Here is a 27,724-nt window from a genome sequence, read left to right as displayed (position 1 = left end):
TTTCTCAGAGCAGTCACTGTAAAACATGACTTTGCAGCTAAGCATGGACACTACAAATAAAGTGTGCCCTTTCTTATCCTGACAGATTAACAGTGACTCCCTGAAACTGTAGCAGCTTAACGGAAATATTGTTTTCCCCCTTGACTCCAACTTAAGTGTGAGATTTTAGTTATTTTAATTATTTCAAGCTTTTTGAAATTGTAACTCCCTAATCTGTACATTTTGACTGCAACTACACCATGAATTCATCAAAGACAATGTATTGTCCCAACTACAGCAGTTGCGTAAAACTGTGGATGTTTTTTTTAACATGAGACAGATGTACTCAGTTTATTGAATATACTTTGATAATGTTTATTTTTAAAGACCATGAGATTCATGGAAGTTCAACCAGGCGTTCAGAGAGTGTGAGTGTGGTTATAAAGTAAAGGAAAATGTTGCTGCAATGTTGCATTTTTCAATCAACACTGCAGCTCTGAAAGGAAACGTCTGCTCAGACACGGACGCAAAACTTTGTGCCTTTTTCCAAACAAGTCCAGGCACAGCTGCTGCCCATAAAACAGACTCATGACCAAGATTTATCATTTGTGAGCATTACTCATGATGCTTCACAATCTTGCACCTCACAATTACAGTGGACACTTATCTTTCTACACAGTCATGTTATTTCCACACACAAAAAAACACTGTGATTCATCACAGTTCAAAGCTGTTCCATCCCTCTCCAGGAATCCTGATGCGTCTGCTCCGACAGCCTCAGTCCACAATAACACAGTTCACTTCTCCTCTGTGTCCTCTTCAGAGAGTTCTTCGCACTCTGAATTTTCTTCATCATCATCACCACCTTCCTCTTCCTCCTCCCCCTCCTCCTCCTCCTCCGAAGAGGAGCCCTCTTCATCTTTCTCTGCAGCCGGAATCTTAACGACGATCTCGTCATCAACATCCTCATCGTTGACGATCATGGACTTCCTCCTCTCCAGGAGGGAGGGGGTGCACAACGGTGTGGTGTCCTGTAGTGGAACAGAGAAGCTCATTAGGCATGAAGTGGATTTCAATCAGCATGTTTTTATGCATTTTTAATTCGCACATAAAAGAATGAGAACATTTATACAATTTTACAAATTTGAAGATGTAAAGAAGAGCAATGGGCACAGATTCAGATTTTGCCTGAAAAACTGAGGTCAGGGAACTGCTGCACTGCCCAAAAATTGGCACATTTTCAGTTGTCAACAGGTTTCGTGGAGAGGTCAGAATGCTGAGGCATTGGTCGTGAGGGTCCTGCAATGACTGCACGCAGTCCAATTTCCCTGATAGCACCTGTTTTTTTTCTTAGGAAAACAAATTCTGCCATAACACAAATAATTAGGCTTAAAAATAAATTAGTGTTGACTTTAAGTGACTTCTTTAAATATAAGGAAAAGTCATCACATACTTTATTATGATATGACGTTATCAAATATCTAAAACCATACCTCGTCTCATGTCATGATATAGATATAACATCGATATATTGCCCAGCTCTATTTGGAAATGGTGGACTAGAGGTGGGATGTATGGATTGATGACAAAAGCCCAAATTAGTGCAAGGGGCAAAAATGACTAAAATAACAGATGGAAGCAAAAAAAGGACCATAAAACACCTACTTGTGTTTTTTATTTACGTCATCAAATTGTGCCTTCCTCTGTCTAAGACTCAGTATGTTGGTACATGGGTTTTATCACGCAGCCACCAAAAGACATACGCGATAAGCTTAATGCACCACAATGCTATAGGCACAGTTATCTGATCCCAGACTACTGATAGACCTGGACTCATTTTCAGTCTGTGCCAAAGTCAAATGTGACATCATGGTTAACGTCCTTACATTACTACACGTCGATGCATCCATGGAGTCAGAGGACTTTTTCTTCAGGGGCATCTGTGCTGCCTGGAAGAGAAAAGGAAAATAAACAACATGATCAAAATACAACGTGCCACCATCTGATATTTCTAAGAGATGAAACTTGTGTTCTGGACCTTCACATTAGAACATAAATGTAATCTGAGATTACAGATTGTAGATTGTTTACACTGTAGGTGTATTTTTATACACAGTACCATACAGGCTGGTGTGAAAAATGCTTATGATTTAGATTTTCCTTCTGTTCTCACTTTTTAGTTTGTAAAAATTATTATATATATTTTTTGAATGTATAAACAATTTATTGTAATGAAACCATTCTTACGGCAGTTACGGATGCACGGTAAATTGTTAAAAACAAAATCGCAATCTGATTCACAACTACACGTGATCTCATTTTTTAATTACGATTGTTCTACATTTTATTTCATGAGCTGCATTGCAAATAAACAATCATATTTTCCTCTCGGAGTTTGAGTACACCAGACTCATGTTAAATGAAATTTTAGACATTTCCTTGCTAGTTGTAGATTAACAACAATAAGCCCATTATGCAGGGCCATGTTCAGGGCCTAAGGAAATCACACCTTTTGAACCTTTGACAAGGTTCAGCAAAATAAAATGGAAAAAAGAAATGTATGAAATGTATGAAATAGAAATTAGCTTGGGGATATAAACATTTTTATGTGAAATGTAAACATATGCAAAATAAATATATTTCCAATGCTTTGATTATTGCATGGACGCAAAGCTTTCCTTTTGGCAGATATTAACAATGCTTCTGCGAAAGGCTCCAACAGACGATTTTTAATTCCAAACCTTAACAGGCCGGTCAGCCTCTAGGGGTCCAATAATCTAATTAATTTAGTGTTGCAATTTATCTCATATAAATAAACGACAGTTAACATTCAAAGACTTACAAAGCCTGGGAAGTCGTACTCGATGCCATGTGCGGCCAGCCTCTTGCGGAGCTTCGATTCTTTCCGGAGGAGTTTGCTTTTCATCTTCTCCAGTTGCTCGGCCGTACGCTCCTTGTTGTACCTCGTCACAGCAGGACGTGAGGGCTTTTTAAATACTTTTTGGGAGCCATCAAACAGCTTCTCGTGCACTTTCTCTGGTGGCATTACATGACCTGGACAAAAGGAAGATGAGATAAAAAGATAAATAAATGTAAACCAGGTTATAGTGAATGTGAACGTGTTAATACCGAGTTGCTGTTCCTATTATTAGTGGCACTGATATTATGTACTTGTGAAATGAAATAGTATGGTCAGGTAGGTCTGTCGCTATATGCAATAAATCAATTAATCACACGATTAATAAAATGAGCTCAACTTTTCCGGCCGCGATAATTTCTATTTGAATACTTCCTCGTCTCTCTCTCCCTCTACCAAAGAGACTGGATGACCACTCCGGTGCATCAGTGACTCTCGTTTCCTTAACGTAACAAGGAGTGAACCCTCTTGTCAGTCAATTGTCAGCCGCACGGTCTCTGTGTGTGGAAGGACGGGACTCCTGGCGTAGCTTACCACAGAGTGCAGCAAGAGTTGGAGGAAGATGGAATCGGTTGCAAAGCCAAACGTGACAGCTGCAGCGTGGTAGCACTTCGGATTCAAACCGAATGGCCGTGGTTAACCACTTAACCTGAGCAAGTCGTTATGTCGCAATTGTTGTAAAACAGTAGCAACTAAACGCGGCAAGGTTAGCACAGCTGGCAACATTGCTACTCCTGAGAGATCCTGCCTTAAGCCACACAAAGTCAACATGCTGAAGAGATCTTCAAGAGAACAATAAAATGTCTGCTGTCTGTCAACATGTTTTACTAAGATCTACTCGGATCTCCTGCACTTCATTGCATCTATCCTCGATCTTCGGCATAAAGATCATTATTTGGATGTAAGGATAAAGCAGTGCGTAGAGAAATGATCCAGGCTGCGTTGGATATGGAGAAGAAAAAAAGGCTTGTCTGTCTGCACCAGATGAGGGGCATGAACCCTTGTTGTGATATGTTCAATGAAATCCTCCTAATTCATAGATTCTTAATTGAATAATTATTTGAAGCATGAATTTTAATCTATCTACAGACAAAGATGCATGCCTCATATGGATATATACATTTTTTAAAAAGGTTTAAAATTTGTCATCCACTTACATTTGCCTCTTAGCTGATCTGACATTTGCTGTGGTGTGCATCATGTGTATGCTCTACTGTGCTCACTTGTAAAATTAATAATTCAAAAGCTCATTATAAATAGTGTTGTGATGTTCTAATGTATTTAAATTCAACAAAATGTTCAGATCCTCTGAATTGTTGTCTGATTGTTCCAGCCCATTGTCATTACTACGCTTCACACGTTGAAATATACGGCTTGCTCTGTGCATTTCGCATCCGTTTAATGTTGGCTATTAATTAAGGGTTGATTTGAAGTTTTTGTACATATCTGTAGTCTAGAACGGTTTTATTTTATGAATAACATCCTTTCTCAGATCTGGAACTCAAAAAAAAAAGAAATATTTACATTACAATCTTCAGCGTGCTGACGATTACCAACAAATGACGACCAATGATAGACCAAGAAGTTAGTTGGGGCAACCCTAGTAATAACACAGCAGGAGAAGCTCCTCACAAGTTGCAGGGAGTGAGTGGGCAAGTGTCCTGCCTCCTGCAGAAGGAACCACCTGTTGTTGGAGGATCCAGACATCCTCCTTTCATTTACTTAACACCAATAATGGAAACACCAGAATGTAGACCCAATTCTACAGACAATAGACTTGAGGTCATGTCTAAAAACAACTTTACAGACTCACACATTGGCAACACTCACATTTGATGATTCTCTCCCCCATTAGATAGTTGTTCATTGTGTCCGCCACAATTTTCGCTACTTCATCACAGTCGTACTCTACAAAGGCATAGCCTTTGCTTCCACCAGTCTGCAAGTAAAACACCAGGTTAAGCAGAAAACAGATTATTACATGCCTAACTGATTTGTAGTGGTCCAACTTACATGATAAACTTAATTAATAATTTTACACAGCAGATTTCATTCATGTGATTATTACTTGTGCTTCTGTTGGCACATGGGTTTTATCACACTGCTAAGAAGTAAGCAGGTGATAAGCTTAACGCGCCAGAAATACTTTGGGCTCAGTTATCTGACCACAGATCACCGTTTCATCTGTGATCATTTTCATTCTGAGCCAAACCTCCGATGACAGTGATTCTAAGGCCCACCAGTTTTACGTGGAACCAAACTTTGTCCCTTATACAGAAAAGGTTGAACATGTCATTTACTTAGCAGTGACACTCCTGCTGTTACCTTTTTGCTTCTCGATAGCCGCAGCCTCAAGACCTTCCCAAACTGTTCAAAGTAAGATTTCAGCTGCGGCTCAAACAGGCCCAGTGGAAGGTGACCCACGTAGACTACTCCTGGAGTCAGACGACTCCGCTACAAGAAAAATATGACAATCAGTACATTTCCAGCATCAGTGGATCAGTGTTAGCCTATCAACTAGAAGGTCAGGGGTCGGTTTCCAATCCAAATGCCAATGTGTCTGAGCAAGACACTTAATCCCATGTTGCTCCTGACAGCTGTTCCAGCAGCGTGTGCATAGTTATAATGATGGATTGATGGAAAAAGAACTGCACACGTGAATGGGTGTGAATGCCAAAACTGTTGTATAAAAGCAGCTTTGAGTGATCATCATACTTTGCCACCATTTATCTATCTATCTATCTATCAGGATGGAGCTGCAACAACTAATTAATTAACTAATTAATAAATTAATCAGCAACAATTTTGATAATTAATCAAAGTGTTTTTAATAATTAAATGAAGATCTGATTTTTCAGCTTCTTAAATGAAAATATTTGTTTTCTTTGTTCCATACGACAAAAAAAAAAATCATTAAATCAGAATACTTTATGGGAACATCATTTCCAGGTTTGAGAAACACCAATCAACATTTAACATTTCTGATATTTTGTGTCCCCACCAGTCTTGTAATTAAACCTACGCCCTTCCTCATCTCAATTTCTTCACACATTTATTCCCATATTACGTACTACTCAATGGGCTACTATAACACAATTTTTCCACACTCATTTTTCCATAGTGGATCTTCATCTTATCAACTATGCAATACTATAAATAATACACACATTTGGCAAAGATGATAACTGCTAAACGGACACAGCATAATGTATCAAAAGGTAAATACGCATCAATAAAAAAAAAAAATTGTAAAACTGTATAAAGTTGGCACCAGTGAATGAATACGAGCTAACGTACATTTTTAGCTTTGAAGTTTTACACGGTACACGTGCACAGTGGAACTCAGCAACGAAACCGGTGCGTGGAAAACTGCGTGTTGTTAGCTGCTAACAGCACTTAGCACCGTGTGTGGTCGTGACACGAGACGACATAATGAAGTTAACAACTTTCGGAAAGGCTGAGGGACTACAGCTGTTAAACAGGTTCCCTCTGAGAATACACTGAGAATACACGTAAGTTACGTTATAATTAGTTAAAAGTAAAACATAACACTTCTGCTTCAGTGGTTAATTTGGACCCACCTGGCCTGACTTCTTCTTCCTCTTCTTCACCTCCTGCACCTTCTTCTTAAACTCGGTCTCCTGATTGGGGTTTAGCGCCAGCAGCTCTTTCACGGGCTGAGCTGCCGCCTCTGCTAAACTCTCAGTCATTTCTCTATAAACTGCACAAACATCAGCAGAAACAGTAAAGCACTAACGCCACACGGAGCTCCAGCTCTATACTAATCCATCCATGCTCCAACCACGTTGGTCTCCTCTTCCGGTTGCCCATGAGGCGACAACCCAAAGAAAAAAGCAAGTTTGTCTGAGTGGAAACTATAGCCGTGAATTTTACAGCGACATCTACAGGCATGGAATACAGGTGCATTTAAGCCACTCCATTAACCTGTTTTTTCTCTCTACTGATGCTTGCTCATTGTGTGAATTGTTGGATTTCTCTTCTGTCTATAACATGTTAAAGGTTTATTCCTTGCTATGTACAATTGAATATTACAATGTCACTTGAATTAAATTTAATTTCATTAAACACCTGCAGAAATACAGTCTCATCACAATCTCCTAATTCAGTGGGAATGCTTTATAAAATGAAAGGTGCACGATTAATTAAATTAAAATTCAATTTGAGAAAAAATAAATAAAAAAATAAAATAAAATAAAAAATTAAATGAATACCTGCAGAAATACAGTTTAATCTAAATTACCTAATTTTATTTTATTTTATTTTTTTTAAATCAGACACTGATTAACTGGCTAGCTAATAATCTACAAGATCATCAAGGGGCATCACTCAATGAGCATTACACCTCATTTTTGCCATTCACCCATTCACACGTACACGTTCATGAAGTACATCTTTACGCACCATCTATAAGTGTCTTGCAGGGACTCATTGGCCTGTAAACAAGAGGAGACAGGTAAACCTCCAAACTGCCTGGTAGAAAATGGTCTGCTCTGTCCACATAGTCATCATTTCAGCTATGCAAGAACATATGAAATGATACTTGAATCGAGAAGTGCAAACTGGACAAAGTTTCTGTCCCAGTTTACGCCTGGATCCTCATAACAATTGCAAAGGCATAACTACAAGATAACTGCTGATATATGATGGTACAAAAGGAAGGGGAGGAGGGTCAGAGGAGAAGAGGTGGAGAGAACAACAACAAGGGGGTGGAGTGTTAGGCAGTCAAATAACGAGATGAGGCAGACGTTAGATACAGATCGGCAGTGTACACTGTATAACATTCATGACATGGCAACAAAAATAATCTATTTCACAGTAAATGGGAGACCAGAGCAGGCTGAGTTCCCACTGGATTGTCCTGCACAGGATGTCAAAGGTAGGAGCATGACGTGTTGTTGCTATTTAAACCTTTCTATTAGGCATGTTGCAGAAAAAAAAGATTTTGATTTGACTGCTACATGGTGAAAGAGAGAAAAAAAAAAGTTGATTAGGACTAAAGTTCCATACCTTTCACATATTGCATGGTTATCAGTTGGTGCTTTGCAGTATTTTATTGTCATTTTAACAATTATATAACATTTTACTGCATTTACAGTATTTATGAATCATTCTTTATGAGACGGGACATTACACCTTGACACAAGAGGGTTAAGATAATGTGGATATCTGCTTTGTAATCATGTACACGTCATTGTGTAAAGGTTAATTAATCAGTGACAGACAAATATTCACATAGACTCCTCACAAATCCACAGTTAAGAAAAAAAAAGAGTAAAGATCAGTCATAAGACAATCAGAGTAAAGACCAGATTTAATGTTTTGTGTGGACGGAAATACAGCTGCTCCTGACAGCTCCTCACTAAGTTTAGGATTTGTCCTCACATGTTCTTTATGTAATCTGTGCTCTCATTAAGTGGTGAGGAAGGAAAAAGAGATTTTAGGTTTGTATATTCTCCCAGTGTTTTTCAACACGTCTTTTTGTCAATTATAAATAAATAAATAAACAATTATGTGTTTTTTCTAAAGCTGATGCCTATCTTAAGAAATCCCTCATGATGCATTATTTATTTATTTCCCTCCATTTAATAACATAACAACAAACAATTTTTCTTGATTTAATTACCATTTATTTGACAACAGTCCAGTCTGCATTGTGTGTGTGCACTGCATGCATTTACATATTTTAGATCAAATGAATAAACATGAAATTGGTCATCACAAGACAAAACCTTCAAATGAGCTTTTTGTTACGTAAATAAATATAATCAGTCAGTTATTACATTTGAATTGGCCAGTGTAAATTATTATTTAAAAATCAATATGGCTAAAGTACTTAATTACATCCATTCTCTTTGGTCATAATACAGTTCTACAAGATTGTGATCTAAAAATGAAAAACAGACTAAATTCAATTTAGTCTAATTTAAGACATGTAACTAAATTATGTCATGGGAAATGAGTCATTCTAATTGTTGCCTGTATCATAATAATGTGAATATAGTTGATTGTTATGAATTAATCATAACGCTTTAGTGAAGAAAGAAACGTTTAACCGTTTCACATACTTAAAACAAGTTTTTTTCTGCTTCATAAATGTGAATGTTTCCTGGCATCTTTATTGAAACGGAATAATTAAGGTTTGTGGACAAAACAAGATATTTAAAAACAGGTTTTTGGAAACTGTTCAACATTTTTCATTACAGATTTATTACTTGTGAAAAGAATTCATAGTTACAGCGCTACAGTATTCATAATTTATAAACGATTAAGTTCCTGTATCCCTGTATGAGCGTCTTTCAGTACAGTCAACCACACTCTATGCTCTTCCTCTGAACAATGACGTGGTAAAATAAGTGATCACCGTGTGAAATGTTCTTTCAGATCTTTTCCGCTCCGCGGCCGAGGCTGGGCCCCATGACATCCTGAAGCTCTACAACCCCAAAGGCAACATCATCAACATCTCTCCGGCTTTGAAGCCCAACAGCCCAAACTCCTGCTACAAGCTGGAGGTGGTGGCCGCTGACTGCAGCAGTGAGCCGTTAGGTATCTGTACCTTAGCAACATGGGATTTACACTGATTTGAATCTATTCCAAAAACTGTCCACAGTCTCCCTGTTTTCATCACCGCAGGTGTGGAGCTTGCTGGTGCATTAGGATTCGACTTCTCGTCCATGGAGAAAAGGTAGAGTGATTTAATATTAAGGGTCCAGAGAGTTTATTGGCAGAAAGAAAATGTGTTGTGTAAGCGTATAATATCTTTAAAGTAAATCAGTTGGTTTTTGTCGCCTTAGAAGTCGTTTATATGTCATTTAGTTGTGCTTATAATAAAGTCTGGGTTTCATTTTGACCCGAAGTTTATTCATTCATTTGTTGTCTCCTCCACGTGAGGGTCACAGGGACATTGGAGTCAATCCCAGCTGACACAGGACAAAAGGCAGGGTCACACACTGGACAGGTCGCCAGTCCATCACGGGGCCAACATACAGATACGACCATTTACACTTACGGTCAATTTAGAGTGTCCAGTTTAACCTCTGCATGTTTTTGGGACTGTGGGAGGAAACTGGGGAACCCAGAGGAATCCCATGTGCACATGGGGAGAACATGCAGAAAGCCCCCCCCCCCGGTCAGGCCAGGTCGACCTGGGTCTTTTAAAAGGCAACAGTGCCAGCCACTGTTCTGCCATGTGGCCAACCCTAAGTTTTTATAAAATGAATTAAATATTACTTTAAAACAGTGTTTTTGTCGAAACAGTCTACACAGGGACTCACTTTTCAAAGACGACAAACTATCGTGACCCAAATCACACAATCCAGTAGTACAAGAAATTCTAAATAAATCAATCCTGATAAAGGCAAATTTGTGCATGATGTAGCATCCAATTTACACCCATATCTGTAACAACTGATACTTTGAATTGGTAAATTAAACATTCATTTGTGTAACACATAAATCCTAAGTAAAAGGTTTTGGAAAATTTTCCAAATTCCTTTGGGGACCCAAAAGAAATCTGCGGCGACCTATCTCTGGGTCCTGAACTAGTGTTTGGGAACCACAGCTTTAAAACATCTGTATCTCTGGAATAACTCAATGCACCTATTGAGGACAATAGTGATTTTGGTAGATAAAGGCCACCAGTTACCTGATGGTTGTGGGAATGGGAGGGTTGACTAGAGAAGTCCTCCTGCAGTTGTAATCTGCAGTCTCACCATTAGGTGTCACTAATTTTGCCTCACTTGACCTTTAAATGTGACATATGTAAAGCATAAAAACAAAATGTCATGAATGCTTAATGCTCCTTGATGTGTGTGACCTCAGACTGCAGGGCCTGGAGAAGAAAATCCTGATTGAGGCAGGTGAGACGCCTGCAGTTGTTTACGAGATGAAGAAGCAGGTGGATTCATTTCGGGAAAAACTGGAGGTAATGGCCACTTTTCAGTAAAAGTATAAAGTTTATGATGTTGCTGATATTTGTCTGTTTGCGAACAATATAGATATTTAGAATTTTCCCTATAGGGCCAATAAAATGATATTCAAACTAACTCATAGTAAAGTAAAGTAAAGGCTTTTCATTAAACGTGGATGGACTGGTGACCTTTCCAGGGTGTACCCCACCTTTCACCTAATGCCAGCTGGGATTGGCTCCAGCTCACCCATGATCCTCATGTGGAGAACAAAGTGGTAGAAAATGAATGAATGAATGAACGATACAGTAGTGAAAGATAAAGCCTCGGCTGACTGGTCCTCTCTCCTCCTGTTCTTTGTCAAGAGTGTGGAGCATCTGAGCTGGCTGGGACTGTTCAAAGATCTGTCAGAGGGAGCACATAAGCCGTCGCCATTCTACCACAAGAGGACGCTGCGGAAAACCAGAGAGGAGTGTGACCATGTGCGGGAAAAGTTCCTACAAATGAGGTATGTTTACATGCACACAGATTATTAAGAATGGCATGCACCAGCCACTTCTCAACGGGCTGGTTTGATTATTTCAGAAACCGCTGATCTACGTCTCTGATGTTAACAGAGAATGACCCAAAAAAGAAAAAAGATCCAGGGAGCAGTAAGATTCTGGGCCAAGTTATAGCTTAAAGTTAAAGTTAATAACTAGGAACGCTAATACATTTTTGAAAAGGTTTTACTATTTGCTCGATTTACCTTACAAAAGAGCACCTGAGTATTTACCTACATCCAATGTTTCTACATTGTAGTTCTGTTTGAGTCTTTAAATGTTTACTTGAATACTTAAGTTTAAAGGAAATAAGGAAACATTGTGTCCATTGATATTATCTGTAAGCGGCAATTCAAATCTAATTTAATAAACTGGATATAAAGCCACACTGATGAAAACATAACTTCCTTGGCAGAGGTAGTACCCAGTTTTTACAACCACGTATGAAGAAGACAGTCCCTCAACTCGCAACAAATCAAACTTTCTTTTCCGATATGATTTATCTATGGATTTTGTTTTTATTTCAAATATATCAAAAGCAGTGATACAGTATATGGACCTTCTTGTGGATTACTGGGTAAGTGAGTAGAAGATAACAATGTAAGATAATGTAAATACAAATGAACCAATAAAACCAGAAGATAGACAGACAGACAGACAGACAGACAGACAGATAGGTGAATGACTTGTTTTCAATTATGGTTGTGTTATCTCCCTGCAGCTCTCTGGAGGTTTCAGAGGAAGTGAGGCAATACTTAAAGACTCCAACCTTTGACAACTGGTGAGTGAAATCTGAACGCCATCATTCGACAAAAGTGGAGATGTCTATTTATTTATTACGATTACTTAGCTGTGACTCTAATAGCAAAATACTTTCTCACAAGAATGGGTGAAGGTCACAGCAGGAGGCTGCTTCTCTTCCTGTCCCCCCCCCCCCCCCCCCCGTACTTACATTAATAGATGTTGTGCACAATGACAGATTCCGCCATAGACTAAATAAAGCAACGATACTGTGATGAAACACACTCATTGTTGCTGATTCATAGTGGGCCACTTTTTTCTGAACACCAAGAAAGTTAAAAGATAGGACGAGTTCCTTGAACCTTAGTTACTTATCTACAGTAACTTTTATCTGGACAAAGGGTTATGCAGAGCTCCACATGTTTTATTTGACGTATTTTTCCGTACTTTTAGCCAGTTAAGACGGTAGAGTGAGGGTTGTGGGTTTGATTCTTGTTCCCCCGCTACTCCTTGAGCACTTAACCGCCACGGTGCGACTGACAACTGTGCCGGCAGCATATGGGCATGAAAGATATGTGACAGAAAAATGTGCTGTATGGTCGTGTGAGTGCAAAGCAGCTTATTATTACTTATTAAGAGCCTTATGCTCACTGGAGCTTACGTCACTTTTGTGACATTTGCCCAGATTATCCGACAACAATGATGAGGAAGATGTGTTCATGTATCACACGCAGCGTCACCATGATGTGCTTGGGTGTCTGTGCACTGGTGTGTGATCACGAACAAGCAGCCAGTCCTCCTGTTGCCTCAGTGCACACACAATGTGACAGATGGTCGACTAATAACACTTGTGGCCCGGCGAGCACCTGTGATGCATTTGTGAAGAGGACAGGAGCCCCCGGGCCTTTTCTTTCTGATTGCCGCACTCATCTCAATATGAAAAGGTGCGCAGAGCGCTCGTAAATCAATAGAGGGTCGTCATAAAAGGCTTAATCAACATACCAGGTCTGAAGTGGGCCTCACAGGGAGAAAGTCCACGCTGCGTTCACTCGTCGCTGAGTCATCATTCTATTTGGTCCGATTTATTTGCTTTTAAAGAAAACCCACATGATGGGGTTGGGCAGATGAGGTGAAACAAACCAAAAACGGAAGCCTGTGATATTAGATTAGAGGAAAATGTATTGGTCCCCTACAGGGGAAGACAACACAATAGAATAAATACATAAACACAATACATCAGCAACATGATCTACAGCAATGGATAAAGAAATAACAAAAACAACAACATGAAAGTGCTCATCAAACAATGTGATTGCTGCTGGGACTTAAGACCTGAGATGCTTCTGAAAGAGCACTGAGGCCAGAGCCAGCCTCATGGCATGAGTGAACCAAGTCCCTGCTTAGGGCCTCAGGACCACCGGGGGGGCCCCTAGAAGATTCCATTCCCGCAGCCCCATAGCGTTCTGGCGGTGAACTGCAATACCATACTGAAAACTGCAACGCACTACCCCGTCAAAGCGTCTGTATGGTCACGGAGTTGGATACACCGAGTACTATAACTGAACCCTAAGAGTGACATATAAATCCAAATTTACTCTTAATTGCTCCTGTGGAGGGGGGTTTGAGGGTGGAGGGGTATCTATAAGGTTGGATATTTAAGCATCTGTTGCAAGATGCAATATTTAAGGTTAAGTGTGACACTTTCTCTCCAGAAATTGAAAATAAAATAAAGTGATACCTCAGTTATTACATTATTGGCTCAGTGATTACATTACATTATTTTTTTAATGCAAGGCCAATAACGTAATAAGTTATTACATTATTGGCTCAACAACTTTATTACATTATTGGCAATTTATTACATTATTGGTTTTATTACATTTAAATGATTACGTTATTGGCCGTTATTACGTTGTCGGTTGCTACAACATGCAGGCTTACATTGAGATGACTGACGTTTTGATGATGCCAGCAACACAGCTACAACTGTGCGGAATTTCCCCAGAAGCATCATGAAATGTATACTGCTCTATTATTAGCTAATAACCCAGCAACTTACCAGCAACGAAAGCTTTAAGCTTGTTATTAAGAATTAGTTTGATAAATTGAAAAAAAACTTTTTGCAGTTGTCCAACTTCTCTAAGGCGGGAACGGTCAAAAGATTTGTCTTTTGCTGAGAATAAATTGAATAGTGCCATTTCAACTGCGCACAATTTACTTTATTGTAAATATTAAACCCATTCTGTATTCTGGTTCCTTAAAGGTACTGTATAGTCTATTTTACTTTTTATAATATTAATGACTGAATCATCTTTATTGTACATTCGTAGATGTGAAAATGCATGTTTACTGAGCTGTGCCTGTTCAGTTTTAATGTAATCTTAAAAGCATTAAGATTATTCATAAGTGTACATTTCATTGTGGTTACATTGCACACAATATTTGGATGATATTAAAGAGTGACTCACCCTTTGGAACATCCACAACTCCGCTTTTGAAAACACATCTGATCAATCTTGCATATTCGCTTGAATACGTTTTATCCATCCGTCGGTTTCAAACCCTTGTGTATATGATTGATTTAAATATTTGGTATGCATTATTAACTGTGTGTACTACTGTACTGTACTGTTATACTTTGTATTTCTAAAAACTCCTAAAAGACCTTGAGTACTTAGGTGCCCCAAAATAAAATGTGTTATCATTATGTTATATCAGCTTGCCCGCGCAAAATCAATCATCTGTGTAGCTGACATGTGACATAACACAACATTGGGCTTGACTTGATTTGAATATGTAGCAGGGAAGGTAGAAGTGAGAGGGTGTGATTTTCAAACTTGAATGCTATTTTGAAACTTTCCTTCTTTTTGGAGAAGTAGTCTAACTCTCTCTGCTATCATCTGTGGCATAATGTGGCATCTGTGTGTGTGTGTGTGTGTAGGCAGTGGGAGGATGCAGAGATCATGGTGCTGCTGCAGGTCATGTACACAGACTTGGATTTCATCACCACCTTCAGGATCGAGACCGAAGTGCTGCAACAGTTTCTGTTTGAGGTCTACAGAAGATACAACAACATCCCGTTTCACAATTTCAAACACTGCTTCTGTGTTACCCAGATGGTAAGTGTGTGTCCATGTGTTACTTGTGTTGTGGGGACCTACATCTGTTTACACAGTCACATTATGAGTTAGGTTAGGGTTATGGTAAGGCCACTAGTAGTTCTGATTAAGGTTAGAGTAATTGATGTAGTTTAAGTCAATGTAATGCCCCATGAAGCGTTGGAAACCAGACTGTGTGTGTGTACTGGTATTTGGTACCTCTTAAGGAGACTTTTTTTGACATAAACACTGACCTTGTCAGGACCAGTAGTCCTCATGGGGACCAAAACCTGGTCCTAATGAGGCAGAGTTTCAAGTTTAGGGCTAAGAGTTGAATTGTTGAAATAATAGCATAATAACCTACAAACAACAAGATCTCCAAATGTTTCCCTTTGTTTTATATTTAATGAAGTATCTTTTACAAAATGTATTATGAACAACCTGACGTTTCCTTAGAAAAACAATGTTATGCAAAAGTTGACCATTTACACATGTGCATCACAACTTACGGATCACAGTGGATCTACAAAGGCACAACACATTTAGTATATAAACAAATATATTCTTTCACATTATGAACAGACTGTAATCATAATGGGAAATTTGAACAAATTCATCTTGCGGGCTGGATTGGACCCTTGGGTGGGCCAGTTCTGGCCCATGGGCTGTATGTTTGACAGCCTTGGGTTAAGCATTAACAAGATATGGTTAACGTTACGGATAATGCTTTGCTGTCCAACACGGCGTCCTTAAAAGGAGAATTGTTTTAACCTTTGTGCGTGAGAGAGAGAGAGAGTGTGCAATCATGCCATCACCTTGTTAGCTACTTGGTGAAGGACATCATGCCCTCAGCATGGGTATACAGTGCTTCTATATATAGCTCACACACTAATGGCAAAGCCATCAGGGGGCAATTTGAGGCTTCAATATCTGACCCAAGAAAACACAGACATGCGGACTCCATTGGTTGATGACCCTTTCCTGACCAAACTACTTGTGCCATAGCCACCAGATTACGTCTGCTGCATTTCCACCAAGCAGAAAGCAGTTCAGCTCACCCCAGTACAGTTTGGAACAGTAAGGAGCTGGCCTTTCTTTCTTTTTTTTTTTAGCAGAAGTTGAAAGAGACTCTCTGCACAATAGTGAACAGATTGTAGTCTATTTAGCTCCACTCTGTGGGTTACTTTGGTCCCCTATACATCTTTTTACAGACACTTCTCAGACAGATGTAGCTGGCAGTCCCTGTCCAAACTGTGTGTTGAAAAGTGGAGAGCAGGCCTCCAATGCAGGATTGTACATGGTGCAACAGCTACAAACAGATATAGAGTGTGGATTCTGCTCACAGACTGAAACTCTTCAGCATCTATTTCTTGTCTGAATGTATGGTTTCTTGGACTAGAGGAGGTCTTTTCTCATGCATTTTGTTTGTATTTGGACCCTAATACGGTCAAAAGAAAGAGGGAGAGTTAATACTAGACCACTGTTAATCAGGATGCCAACATGAGTGCAAATGTATGCTGATGATGTGACGATGCTCATTAACCCAAAGCCTGTCAGGTTTCTACATTCAGCGGAACATCCATGCACCTGCTTGATGCATCTGTTATTGTGCTGCAAGGCTGGACCTCATACAAGTATGATAGGAGAAGAGGGGTTTAAATGAGGTTTATAAGTTCGTCATATCAATTAAAACATTTATCTGCAGAGCATTTAGCATCACTTTATATCATATATATATATATATATATATATATATATATATATATATATATATATACATATATGTATATATATATACATATATGTATATATATATACACATATATATTTACAGTATATGATATGATATGATGATCGTGTGTCAATGTATGTCAATCGTTTCTTTCAATGCCCCCAGGGAGAAAATAATCTATAAATACAGCTTTCATTTTTTTATTCAAATGATATATAACAGAGCATCTCCAGTTCTGACCCTATCCTCCACAATGTCTTTATCTCCGAGCAGATGTATGGTCTGATCTGGCTCATTGACCTGAGGAATAAGATGGACGCCATTGACCTGCTGATCATGTTGACCTCCGCAGTCTGCCATGACCTCGACCACACAGGATACAATAATGCCTATCAGGTTTGTGTAAAGAAAAAAACACCCTCTCTGTGCTTTCACAGGCCGTAAGGATGGTGTAATTGTGCCCAACAACACTGAATCACCATAGAAGGACTGGTAAAGACAAAAGGAACCACTGCTGTGACCACTAATGCACATAAAATCGAATGTCACAAAAATCCACAGCTACATTGTTCCAGGCATTTTACAGGACAGAAACCCGTCAGTGCCACCCTGTGGACAAATCACGTAATGGAAACTGTTAGTCAAATATGTCAAACAGCAGTATGTTTGCAGAAACTTACTGTGGGATAAGTGAAAAGATATTGAAATATGTTTAAGAAACCGCAATGTCTTGTTATTCACATTTATATTAAAATATCCAACTTTCAGATAAATGCTCGGACCGAACTTGCTCTTCGCTACAATGACATCTCTCCGCTGGAGAACCATCACTGTGCTGTAGCTTTTGAGATACTGGAGAAGGTAGAGACCTAAACCTTCTGCTTGTTTCAAAGTTTCTGTCCAAAACCGCTGTGAAAGCAAACTTGAAGGTTTTCTGTTCTTTAGACAGAGAGCAACATCTTCAGAAACCTGTCCATGGATCAATACAAACGAATAAGAGAGGGAATCATCAAGTGAGACCACCCCTCTAATTCTCTTACTGTGCACATTTGACACTGTCTGTACTGTTATTTATGTGAGCAGTCAACATTATACAGAAGGCTTCCATGTTCTGTTGTCATTGCAGGTGTATTCTGGCCACTGACATGACAAGACACAATGACATCCTCAATAAGTTCAAGTCCATCTTGTCTGACTTTGACTTCACCAACAAGGAACACAAAGAGGTGGTAAGAGGAGCAGATGTCCATCCACCCATCCACCCATCCATCATCATCATTATTAGTATTATAATTATCAAATTAAAATGAATTATGACAAATAAGTCACAAACAATACTTTAAAAATAGATAATACAGATAAGAAGGAAAGGAAAGGATCTTTCAGATGGAGGGTTGATCAGAGCCGCTGTTTATAGTAGTATAATAAATAATAAAGCAGAAGACTCCTGGGAGTGGGCAATGGGCATCAAATGAGAGAGTGTGTTATGTATGAGAGCATGACTGGTTTATTTTCAGCCCGTGTTTTTTCGGTTGAAATAGTTTTCTCAGTCCCGCTTATAAACTGGTAGTTTTTTCCAGATTTTCTGAATGAAAAAATTTAATAGTAGTGGGGCAAGTCCATTTAAAACCTTATAAACCAGACAAACATCAAAAAACATCTGAATTATGGCAATGTCTAGAATGACATACTTGCAATAATGACAATGTGTGGGTTTCCTGTCCAGGATTTTGGCTGCCATCATGTGACCATGTTGTGTAACATCCATCTTAGTGGTGATTGCTGTGCTGTCCTATAATTCAGACAGCGAAAGACAGACATACATCAGTGATCCCGTAACGTGGACATTTCAGTGTTACAGCAGCACAGATTAAGTATAATATATTACAGCTGTTAAAATATAGATGGATATAAGAGATGAAATGCATAATACACAGAAGAATAAAATAAACCAATAAAATATTCTTAGAAATAAACACACACAAAGAAAAGGGAATGAAAACGATGCAACCGAATCAACCAAATGTTCTTACCTTGATTGAGAACGTTTATATTGTCTTCTTCTTTGCCTTCTGCTGTAAAACACATTGGATTTCTTTGTAAAATAATGCAACAAATACATAAAATTCTCAAGAAATATTTGATTGATTTTTTGTTTTTACCCCCAGTTGATGATGATCCTGATCAAAGTCAGTGATATTTCTAATGAGGCACGGCCCATGGAGGTGGCTGAGCCCTGGCTAGACTGTCTCCTACAGGAATTCTACAACCAGGTACTGTTTACAACTGCATGAAAAACACAGACTCCACCTTACAAGATGAGCCTGGGTGAACCCAACCAAATCTGGTTTTGTTCTGCAGGAAAAAAAGAGAACCATTTACAAACAGGTTTTTTTTTTTACCTTAACACAATGATTTTTAGCATGTATCTCAATAGTCAAGGCTGCATCATCCAAGTGTGACCCTGTTTGAGGGCCTAAACATGCCGGAAAACTTTGCACACACGCATCAGTCTTGGGGGAAAATGTACATCTGAAAGTTTGGTGAATGGGTGTGGTAAAGTGGAATTGGGAGGGGCTAAAAATGGACCCAAAAAGCTTCACCTGAGAGCCTATGGACTAAACCCAACAGGAAGGCAGCCATTTTGGTTTGAACGGCAACTGGGAGCCACTTTTGCACATGTGGTATTTGAATTACCTCCTCCTAGGGCTTTGTTGCAGTCATCTTCAAATGCACGCGAAGAATTCTGGGATATGGTTGGCCGCGATGTATGTTTCACAGGCAGGCAAGCGTCGGCCACAGTTGCCTGCATGTGAAGGAGGAGTCAATGATTCATGTGGGATAAATCCACACTTGGAGGATGCAGCAATTGAGAAACAGCTTGGCAGCCAACAAAGAGCAGATGTCCCTTTTGCTTGAATGATTGAATAAACTACCCACAAATATGATTGAATATGTGTATCACTGCTATACAATTGAAAAAAGTGAAGTTTTTATAGCTTGATTGAGTCTTTGTTTGCAGACACAGGCACAAAACCATGTTCTTTGAGATACAAGTTTTGCATTGTAGTGCAACGTTTGCCCTCAGAGTGACATGGAGAAGCTAGAGGGTCTCCCAGTGACCCCCTTCATGGATCGGGACAAAGTAACAAAACCTTCTTCTCAAACGGGCTTCATCCGATTTGTTCTTCTGCCTCTCTTCATTGAACTGGCCAACCTCTTCCCCTGTCTGGAGGTAATTCCCCAAGCAAAAAAAAAAAGGTAATTTGCGGTTTGATGAGATATAGTAAATTCTTCTTTTTCTTTTTTATTTATTAATTCTGCAGCAGCACATTATTGACCCAGTCCGGAAAGCTCTCGACTACTACACGGAGATGGAGAAAGCCCTGGAGAGGGAGAAACAGAACTGGGCTCAGAGTGAAAATACTGCGAAGAGCAAGGACAACGTCGAGAGCCACGCAGAGTCTGGGCTCGACGCCGCCCCTAAACTACATGCACAGAACACAACTGTAGTGGAAGAAACAGTGAAGAAGTAATCTGAGGCATGTTCATGGAAAATTGTGCCACATTATATTGAATTGACCAAATTTAAAGCTGTATTGCGTAAGTTTTGGTGATCGTTGTTGTTATTGTACCTCTGTTTGCTCTTTGGGAACGGAAAATGTGTTCATATTGGTTTGCAGTGTATTACCTCGGTCTGTCATGACATTAATCTCATCACTTCCTGTATTTCTATTTAAACGTCAGTTTCGAAATGTAATCAGGCTGTTTGTAAATCCCGTTTTTGTCTTCTTCCAAGTACTCCAGCTTTGGAGTCACATGTCTAGACAGACGTTTGCTTCTAACACAGGCTTTTAGTAGAGTCGCCGTAATAAAAGAGCTAAGGAGGAACTGTAATATTCTTCTTCCTCCAATAATAATATCCAGCTGGCAATACACTGAGAGGTGTAATCCTGCCCTCCCACAGTTTGAAGTTGTCACAATCACAATTCTCCTTTTCATCACAGGTAGAAAATCTTTATCACAGTTCTTCAATCACACATGTCCCTCCAGATCTTTTATAGAACCTCCACATAGACTCTGTAATTGACAACAGATGCAAAAGGCTAAACTGTTGTCATCAAGGTGTCACCAGGAGATCAAAGAAACATCATCAATATCCCTGAGCAGATAAAAGGTGGAGAGGAGAAGAACCAAAGAAGTAATAAGTGTCCAGTATGAGCCTGGCAGACATTATTGAAGAAGATTACTAATGCCAATTTGCGGAACTTTGAACTGTGTCAAAGAACTTTAAATTTCAAAGAACTTTTTCTGTTGAGGGCAGCATTGCACCTCTCAGAGAAACAATTAGAAAAGCTTTAAGCTGCGTTATAGAGAAGCTTCTTAGATAGAAGAACGAAGCAGATATAGTGAACAACCATGGATCGCGGCGTCACAGATACAGCATGTGACATTGAAACCAAAAAAAAGCTGAAGCAATTGTATCAGTTGGTGGACAACCTGGCTGATGATGTTGACCACACAGAGATGGAGCTCCAGGTACTAAACGATGGTCCTCAGCTGCAGTTTGCCGGTCTATGGGATGAGCTGGAACTCTCCAACCAGCTCACAAGGCAGCCTGTCAGTGACCTGAGACCTAAGACTGACAAAGTCTCTGACAAACTGAAGGTTCAGATGAAGAAAAACAAGCATCTGAAAGCCAAGCTGAACAAGGAGCGCATGTGGAAACTGCAGCTGCAGACTGAGATGACGAAGAATGAGATTCTAACCAAAGAGAGTCAGTCTCTGACCAAGAAGATTGAGTCTTTGACAACGGAGAACAAGTCTCTGGGTGAAGAGAATGAGTCTCTGAGGAGAGAGAATGAGTCTCTGAGGAAAGAGAATGAGTCTCTGGACAAGGAGAGTGGATCTCTAGACACCGAGAACGAGTCTTTGACAAAAGAGAACAAGTCTCTGGCTGAAGAGAAAGAATCTCTGACCATAGAGAAAGAGTCTCTGACCAAAGAAAAGGAGTCTCTGAAAAAAGAGAAAGAGTTGCTCACCAAAGAGAAAGACTCGCTGAAAAAGGAGAAAGAGGTGCTGACAAAAGAGAAAGAGATTTTTAACTCAAAGAATGAGTCACTGACCAAAGAGAATAATTCTCTGACCAAAGAGAAAGAATCTCTGACCAAAGAGAAAGAATCTCTGACCATAGAGAAAGAGTTGCTCACCAAAGAGAAAGACTCGCTGAAAAAAGAGAAAGAGTTTTCTAACACAAAGAATGAGTCACTGACCAAAGAGAAAGCATCTCTGAGCACAGAGAATGAGTCTCTGACCAATGTGAATGAGTTTCTGACCAATGAGTATGAGTCTCTGAACAATGAGAACAATTGTCTGACCAAAATGACCCAGTCCCTGACACAAGACAAAGAGCTGCTGACCAAAGAGAGGGAGTCTCTCACCAAAGATAAAGACTGTCTCGCTGCTGCGCTGAAAGAGGGCTGGACCTTGAGACGAGAGTTTAGTCAGGAGATGAAGAGAGTCAGAGCAGACAACCTGAAGCTCCAATCTCAGAACAGTGTCTACACACAGTTCCTGAGAGTAAAGAAGTGTTCGTGTTCAAAGCGGATGCTTCACTTCTTTGGTTTCCACAAAAAGTGAGACTCATTAGTGGTGATTTTGGTCTGGAAATGCTGGTGGGGTCATGCAGGAAAATCTTATCATGCAATCCAGAAATAGCACATATTTCTCTCATACCCTCACAACCAAAACTCAGTAGCAAGAGAGAGAGGGCTCCACAGCACCTTTGACCCAAAAGTGCAGCTGAATAATGGCATCACACAAACAATGTCAATCTGATGACATATATTATCATATCAATAGCGCCACCAAATGGCAGTGTTCAAAATCTCACGATCGAAACAACAACGTGACAACAATAAAAACACAATGCACGACTCATGGCGTGAACGCCGCACACACACACAATATACCACAGCCATTTCAGCACCACGGACAGGTTTACAGCTGCCACTGGGAGCCCACGTGAGGTTGTGTCCCCCACACACACACGTTACAGAAATTCCACTATAATTCAAACAATATGTTAACTACATTATCAATTAGAATAAAAAGAAATTAGACTCACTGCTCACTTGTTGAAGAGGAATGACACCCTGCAGTCCTTCATGTGCGCATGAATGTCTCTGTGACCTTGAATTAACTCCCAATATGGCAATTGATGGAAAAACTCATCTGTGAACATCTGGTTTTGGGGGCTTCACCACTGCATCAAGGTCTTTGTGAAGAAAAATGAGTAGACTCAAATGTTAAATTGCAGGTTTGTATTTATGGTTTATGGTTCCGATTATAATTAGGTCAATCCTGTGTAGCAACATCAGAATTGACAACACAACCTGCAATTAACAATTAGCCAAGTGTCCTTTAGTGACTTTGAACAAAGAGAGGCGTGTGGAACATTACTGAAAATGTAAGGAATTACCAATTACCAGTCCCATAAAAGAGTGTGATCAAAGGCATGAGTCTGTCTGTTAATCGCATACATAAGTCACTTTTATTTAAATCGCCCAGTATCACAAACACAGTTTGCCTCGCAGGGCTTTACAGTGTACAGCAGGTGACACCCACGACCCTTAGACCTTCACATCGAGTGAACTTTACAAAAGAAAACCTCCGGAAGAGCCACAGAGGAGACATCCCTCTTCCAGCATGGACAGACGTGCAGTAGGTAGTGTGTACAGAAACAAGTTCAGCAGATTATAAAAAATATTACAAACAATAGAGGCATGTAAAATTTAGAGGATGGAGAGGATTAAACGTGTTGTGATCACGAGGCATAATTGTCCAACAGGTCACTAGGCTTCAAACTTGGTAGATGACATACTAAGGGCACCAGTGTGGTAGACATGTGGCAGATATATTGCTAAACGAGCCACTTCCACATGCCTAAAGACATCCGTGCCTATAGGCCATAGTGCGTCCATGCATTAGCTGAAGGCTGAGATATGAGTACTGCACTAGAGGCTTGATTCTTACGCCTGACGTCTTGCTCACGCCTCTTCCAGTGACGGCACAGTGACCGATCAGTGGCCGGCAGTCTGACGACCTCAAGCATAGCATCAGCTCAGCTCGCTTGGAACCTCACCAGAGCCGGAACTAAACGTACCAGGTAACAGGTACTATCGCCATGGAGACGCAAAATAACCGTGCTGTGCCGTGCCGAGGCGTGTCGTTAGTTTGTATGGGATTTCACGTTGTGAAAATTTTGTTAACTCAAGATGTTGAGGCCATTCTTTTTCACTAATCGGAATAATGAAAAAAAACGTATTAATCTTGAAGATACTTAAATGTTTACACTGTATAAAAACACTAAAACACATGATGCACAGCCTGGATGATGCCTGTGGAAATGTGGTGAAATACTGTGATGAATTCTTTCGGTTTCTTTAACGAACATTTTCCAGTTCTCTCTGGATCAGCATGTTGTGCACCTTTAAAGGGAGACATTAACAATGAAGGTCTGATCTTCTAGCGCTACACCTACATCCGTCTCTGACAAAATGATTGCGGACTAGAGCTGAATTGCAAAATTCAAAAAACGCAAAATTCTGTATTATAGGATGTAAAGTTCAGGTTCACACTGTAATTACATGCTCTCTTATAAGTGCCTACCCTTAGAATCCAGCAAAGGTCACACGTTAGGTTTTCTATCAAATCATGTAAGAGTGTCAGCAGCAACAGCATCTTGGACTGCAAGTCTACACATACAGTACATCTGTGTTTTCACATAGATGTAACATCATGATATTGGGGCTGTTGGAGCTTCCTCCTGTTGTCAGTGATTTCCCATTCATGGAGTGTTTATATCATCCTACTCTACTGAGTGCTGTATGTTATTGAATGTATCCATTTTTTTTATTTTTTATATATATTTGATCCCAGGCGACTATGTTTGCTACGTCTTTTTTTCTACAGACTGAGCAGATAAAGGTTTTCTCTCCTGTATGAATGCTTTATTTCTTATTTTAGTACAGTAAATGGTCGGTCTCCTGCGTGAATTCTCACTAAATGGTTTCTATTTTCTATGAATTTTCTTATGTGTCCACAGACTACTTTCATCAATAAATCGTTCACCACACTCAGTGCAACTAAATGGTTTCTCTACTGCATGAATCTTCTCGTGTTTTTTCAGATAACCCTTTAAAGTAAACCTTTTATCGCAGGATGAACAATGAAATGGTTTCTCTCCTGTGTGAATTTTTTCGTGGGACCTCAGGAGGCACTCGTGGATAAAACTTTTGCTACACTCGGAACAATTAAATGGTTTATCTCCTTGATGGATTTTCTCATGTGACCTCAGGTTGCTCTTATTGGAAAATCTTTTCCCACACTCGGTGCAACTAAAGGGTTTCTCTCCTGTATGAATTTTCTCATGTGACCTCAGATAGCACTCATGGATGAAACCTCTACCACATTCAGAACAACTAAACGGTTTCTCTCCTTGATGGATTTTCTGATGCGACCTCAGGTTGCTCTTACTTGAAAATCTTTTACCACACTCGGTGCAACTAAAGGGTTTCTTTCCTACGTGAATTTTCTCATGTGACCTCAGATAGCGCTCATGGCTAAACCTTTCACCACATTCAGAGCAAGTGACCGCTCTCTCCCCTGTGTGAAATTTCTCATGTGACCTCAGATACAGCTTTTTCGAGAATTTTTTGCCACACTCCGAGCAACTAAATGGCTTCTCTCTCGTATGAACTCTGTTGTGTTTCCTCAAATCACTCTTCGAGATAAATCTTTTGCCGCACTCGGAACAACTGAATGGTTTCTCCCCTGTGTGAATTCTCACATGTCTCTCCATGTAATCGCTCCGTCTAAACCTCTGACCGCACTCGGAGCAGCTGAACGGTTTCTCTCCTGTGTGAATTTTCTCATGTCTCTTCAGACTGCTCATTTGGACGAATCCTTTACCACACTCGGAGCAACTAAATGGTTTCCCTTCAAAACGAGTGTTCACGTGTATCAGCAGAAGTGACTTGGAGGCAAATCTTTCACCAAATTCAGAGCAGCCACGTTTCTCACCAGTGTTACCACTGGAATCAATGGACAACATTTTATTTTGCACTGTTTTTAAACTTGGGAGTTCACTGGCCTCCTTCAAATCACCCTCACTGTCTTCAGTCTCTGAGTCTTGCGTTCTGTCCTCAGCACCTGGTCCTAAATGACCATTTGGAACCAAGTCCCTAGTTGGTTCTGGTACCTCACAGTCCTCTCTGTTCTCCTCAGTGTCACACAGCTGCGAGAACTCAGGTTTCTCTTCATATTCTTCACTCTTCACAGTCACAGCAATGATATCAGCCTCTTCCTCCTGTTTGATCCACACTTCCTCCTCTTCCTCTTTAATGAGGGGGCACTCTGGCTCCCCTTGGTCCACACTGGGGCTCCGCTGCTGTTGCTCAGGAGGAACCTCTTCTTTAATCACCTTCTGGTCATCTGCTGAAGAGAGTAGAAATGCTTTATAGTGACAAGGAATCACTTACAACCTGACGGTGGTTTGTACCATTTTTTAGGTAAGATTTATCACAACAATAAACCTTGGTTTGGAATAAATAGATGTTTGTGAGAGATGGTTACAAAAGCTACAGTAATCTGAACAACTTGACAGGTTTCATATTTATCTTAGGTAGGATTTAGCACCTTGATATCAACCTTGATAATCTTCTAGATGTTCAAAGCAGGTATATTAATCATGACTAAAATGAAAACTTAAAGCTAGCTTTTATTGTGAATGACTTAAGTTTGTAAGTAATATACCAGTTTCACAAATGAATCATTTTAAATGTACGCAATGTAAATGCAACAGCACAAGTGACACCATGAGATAGATAGATAGATAGATAGATAGATAGATAGATAGACAGATAGATATCCCTCCATACTAAAAGTCTATCAGAAGAGTTATGAACAGCCTGTAGAGGAGCAAGCTTCTTCTTTTTTCTTTCTTTTTTTAAGGTTAAAAGTAAATAAAAACATGTATATTAATTTCCAATTCTAGTTTCAACTGCTTAATTTCATATTGGGGAAATATTTGTTACATTTCTCGGCTTTCATTTGCTTTTCCTAGCATCACTGACTGACGGAAGGTAACCAGTTTGTCTAGATTAGAAACCAGTACGTTTACAACACCTGACCTGCTGTGTGCACACTGACTTCGGGCTTCACCAGAGCATCGAGCAGCCTCCTCCGGTGACAGTTCTCCCTCTCTGACCGCTCCACTGTGTCTTCGTGCTCCGCCATAGTTGCCACAAACAGACCGTCCATCTCCTGCTAGCCGCTCTACTAGCCGCGCGCTCAACGCCGGGACTTGGGCTGTTTCTTCTTTTGCAGCCGAAAATCTTCAGCGGCAGAACTGACGCGGGTTTCTGTGGAAACTAAGCGGTGCGCATTTTCCTTGTTTTCTGCGCAATATACACCTCGGAGCGAAATGTGTATAGACACTGAGTTCCGGTGTCGTGATTGTCTGCCAGAAACTGAGTCGTGTCCGCGGGTGCGCGCACAGCCTGTTAAAGCTGTATCGCGGAATTCCTGCTTTCTCTGGATTAAACGTCATGACGTTTATACATACGTATATAGTGCTATATATCTATTAAAATAAATAAATAAATAAGTTCAGATGTTGTAGCCTTTATAGCTTTAATGAGTCTTTGTACATATCCTATATCTATTTATTTTATTTAACCAGATAAAAGGGTGACCTGTAGCCGTGAAAGACTGCGGTCAAGTGAGCC

General features: G+C 39.9%; 4 protein-coding genes, 1 long non-coding RNA gene and 2 other non-coding genes across 10 annotated transcripts; 2 read left to right on the top strand and 5 right to left on the bottom strand.

Annotated features, from left to right (window-relative positions):
- Positions 1 to 338: 338 nt before the first annotated feature.
- On the bottom strand, positions 339 to 6,710 carry nifk (nucleolar protein interacting with the FHA domain of MKI67). Its single transcript, XM_058622906.1, has 6 exons — positions 6,478 to 6,710; positions 5,222 to 5,350; positions 4,727 to 4,835; positions 2,822 to 3,033; positions 1,866 to 1,928; positions 339 to 1,010 (listed from the first exon to the last, which is right to left on the bottom strand). The coding sequence occupies exons 1-6, from the start codon at positions 6,604 to 6,606 to the stop codon at positions 777 to 779; spliced, it is 876 nt and encodes a 291-aa protein (XP_058478889.1). The 5' UTR covers positions 6,607 to 6,710; the 3' UTR covers positions 339 to 776.
- LOC131455678 (small nucleolar RNA ACA64) lies at positions 1,697 to 1,827 on the bottom strand. The gene has a single exon (XR_009239827.1). It is a non-coding gene; the product is annotated as a small nucleolar RNA ACA64 (small nucleolar RNA).
- Positions 4,971 to 5,101, bottom strand: LOC131455677 (small nucleolar RNA ACA64). Its single transcript, XR_009239826.1, has one exon. It is a non-coding gene; the product is annotated as a small nucleolar RNA ACA64 (small nucleolar RNA).
- si:dkey-219c10.4 (high affinity cGMP-specific 3',5'-cyclic phosphodiesterase 9A) lies at positions 6,195 to 20,825 on the top strand. Of its 4 annotated transcripts, none has more exons than XM_058622897.1 (14): positions 6,195 to 6,408; positions 7,734 to 7,793; positions 9,299 to 9,599; positions 10,736 to 10,838; positions 11,187 to 11,329; positions 12,085 to 12,144; positions 15,046 to 15,223; positions 17,208 to 17,330; positions 17,703 to 17,795; positions 17,880 to 17,947; positions 18,061 to 18,163; positions 19,103 to 19,207; positions 20,023 to 20,169; positions 20,261 to 20,825. In XM_058622897.1, exons 3-14 carry the CDS (start codon positions 9,589 to 9,591, stop codon positions 20,468 to 20,470), a joined length of 1,344 nt encoding a protein of 447 aa, XP_058478880.1. In that variant the 5' UTR covers positions 6,195 to 6,408; positions 7,734 to 7,793; positions 9,299 to 9,588; the 3' UTR covers positions 20,471 to 20,825. The 4 variants fall into 4 exon arrangements, with proteins under 4 accessions (XP_058478880.1, XP_058478879.1, XP_058478878.1 ...); XM_058622896.1 differs by lacking the exon at positions 6,195 to 6,408 and having other exon boundaries at positions 7,669 to 7,793; positions 9,299 to 9,460; positions 9,548 to 9,599; positions 18,061 to 18,160; XM_058622895.1 differs by lacking the exon at positions 6,195 to 6,408 and having other exon boundaries at positions 7,669 to 7,793; positions 9,299 to 9,460; positions 9,548 to 9,599.
- LOC131455338 (uncharacterized) lies at positions 17,069 to 19,224 on the bottom strand. The gene is made up of 3 exons (XR_009239790.1): positions 19,097 to 19,224; positions 18,968 to 19,009; positions 17,069 to 18,726 (listed from the first exon to the last, which is right to left on the bottom strand). It is a non-coding gene; the product is annotated as an uncharacterized LOC131455338 (long non-coding RNA).
- A 130-nt stretch (positions 20,826 to 20,955) lies between the features above and the next one.
- On the top strand, positions 20,956 to 23,385 carry LOC131455332 (golgin subfamily A member 6-like protein 7). The gene has a single exon (XM_058622901.1). The coding sequence runs from the start codon at positions 21,354 to 21,356 to the stop codon at positions 22,572 to 22,574; it is 1,221 nt and encodes a 406-aa protein (XP_058478884.1). The 5' UTR covers positions 20,956 to 21,353; the 3' UTR covers positions 22,575 to 23,385.
- A 1,619-nt stretch (positions 23,386 to 25,004) lies between these two features.
- LOC131455331 (gastrula zinc finger protein XlCGF57.1-like) lies at positions 25,005 to 27,522 on the bottom strand. Its single transcript, XM_058622900.1, has 2 exons — positions 27,128 to 27,522; positions 25,005 to 26,432 (listed from the first exon to the last, which is right to left on the bottom strand). Exons 1-2 carry the CDS (start codon positions 27,255 to 27,257, stop codon positions 25,009 to 25,011), a joined length of 1,554 nt encoding a protein of 517 aa, XP_058478883.1. The 5' UTR covers positions 27,258 to 27,522; the 3' UTR covers positions 25,005 to 25,008.
- Positions 27,523 to 27,724: the final 202 nt, after the last annotated feature.

Source organism: Solea solea, chromosome 2, assembly GCF_958295425.1.
Source record: "Solea solea chromosome 2, fSolSol10.1, whole genome shotgun sequence".
Classification (NCBI taxonomy): Eukaryota; Metazoa; Chordata; class Actinopteri; order Pleuronectiformes; family Soleidae; genus Solea; species Solea solea.
This window is presented reverse-complemented; position numbering and strand designations above follow the sequence as displayed.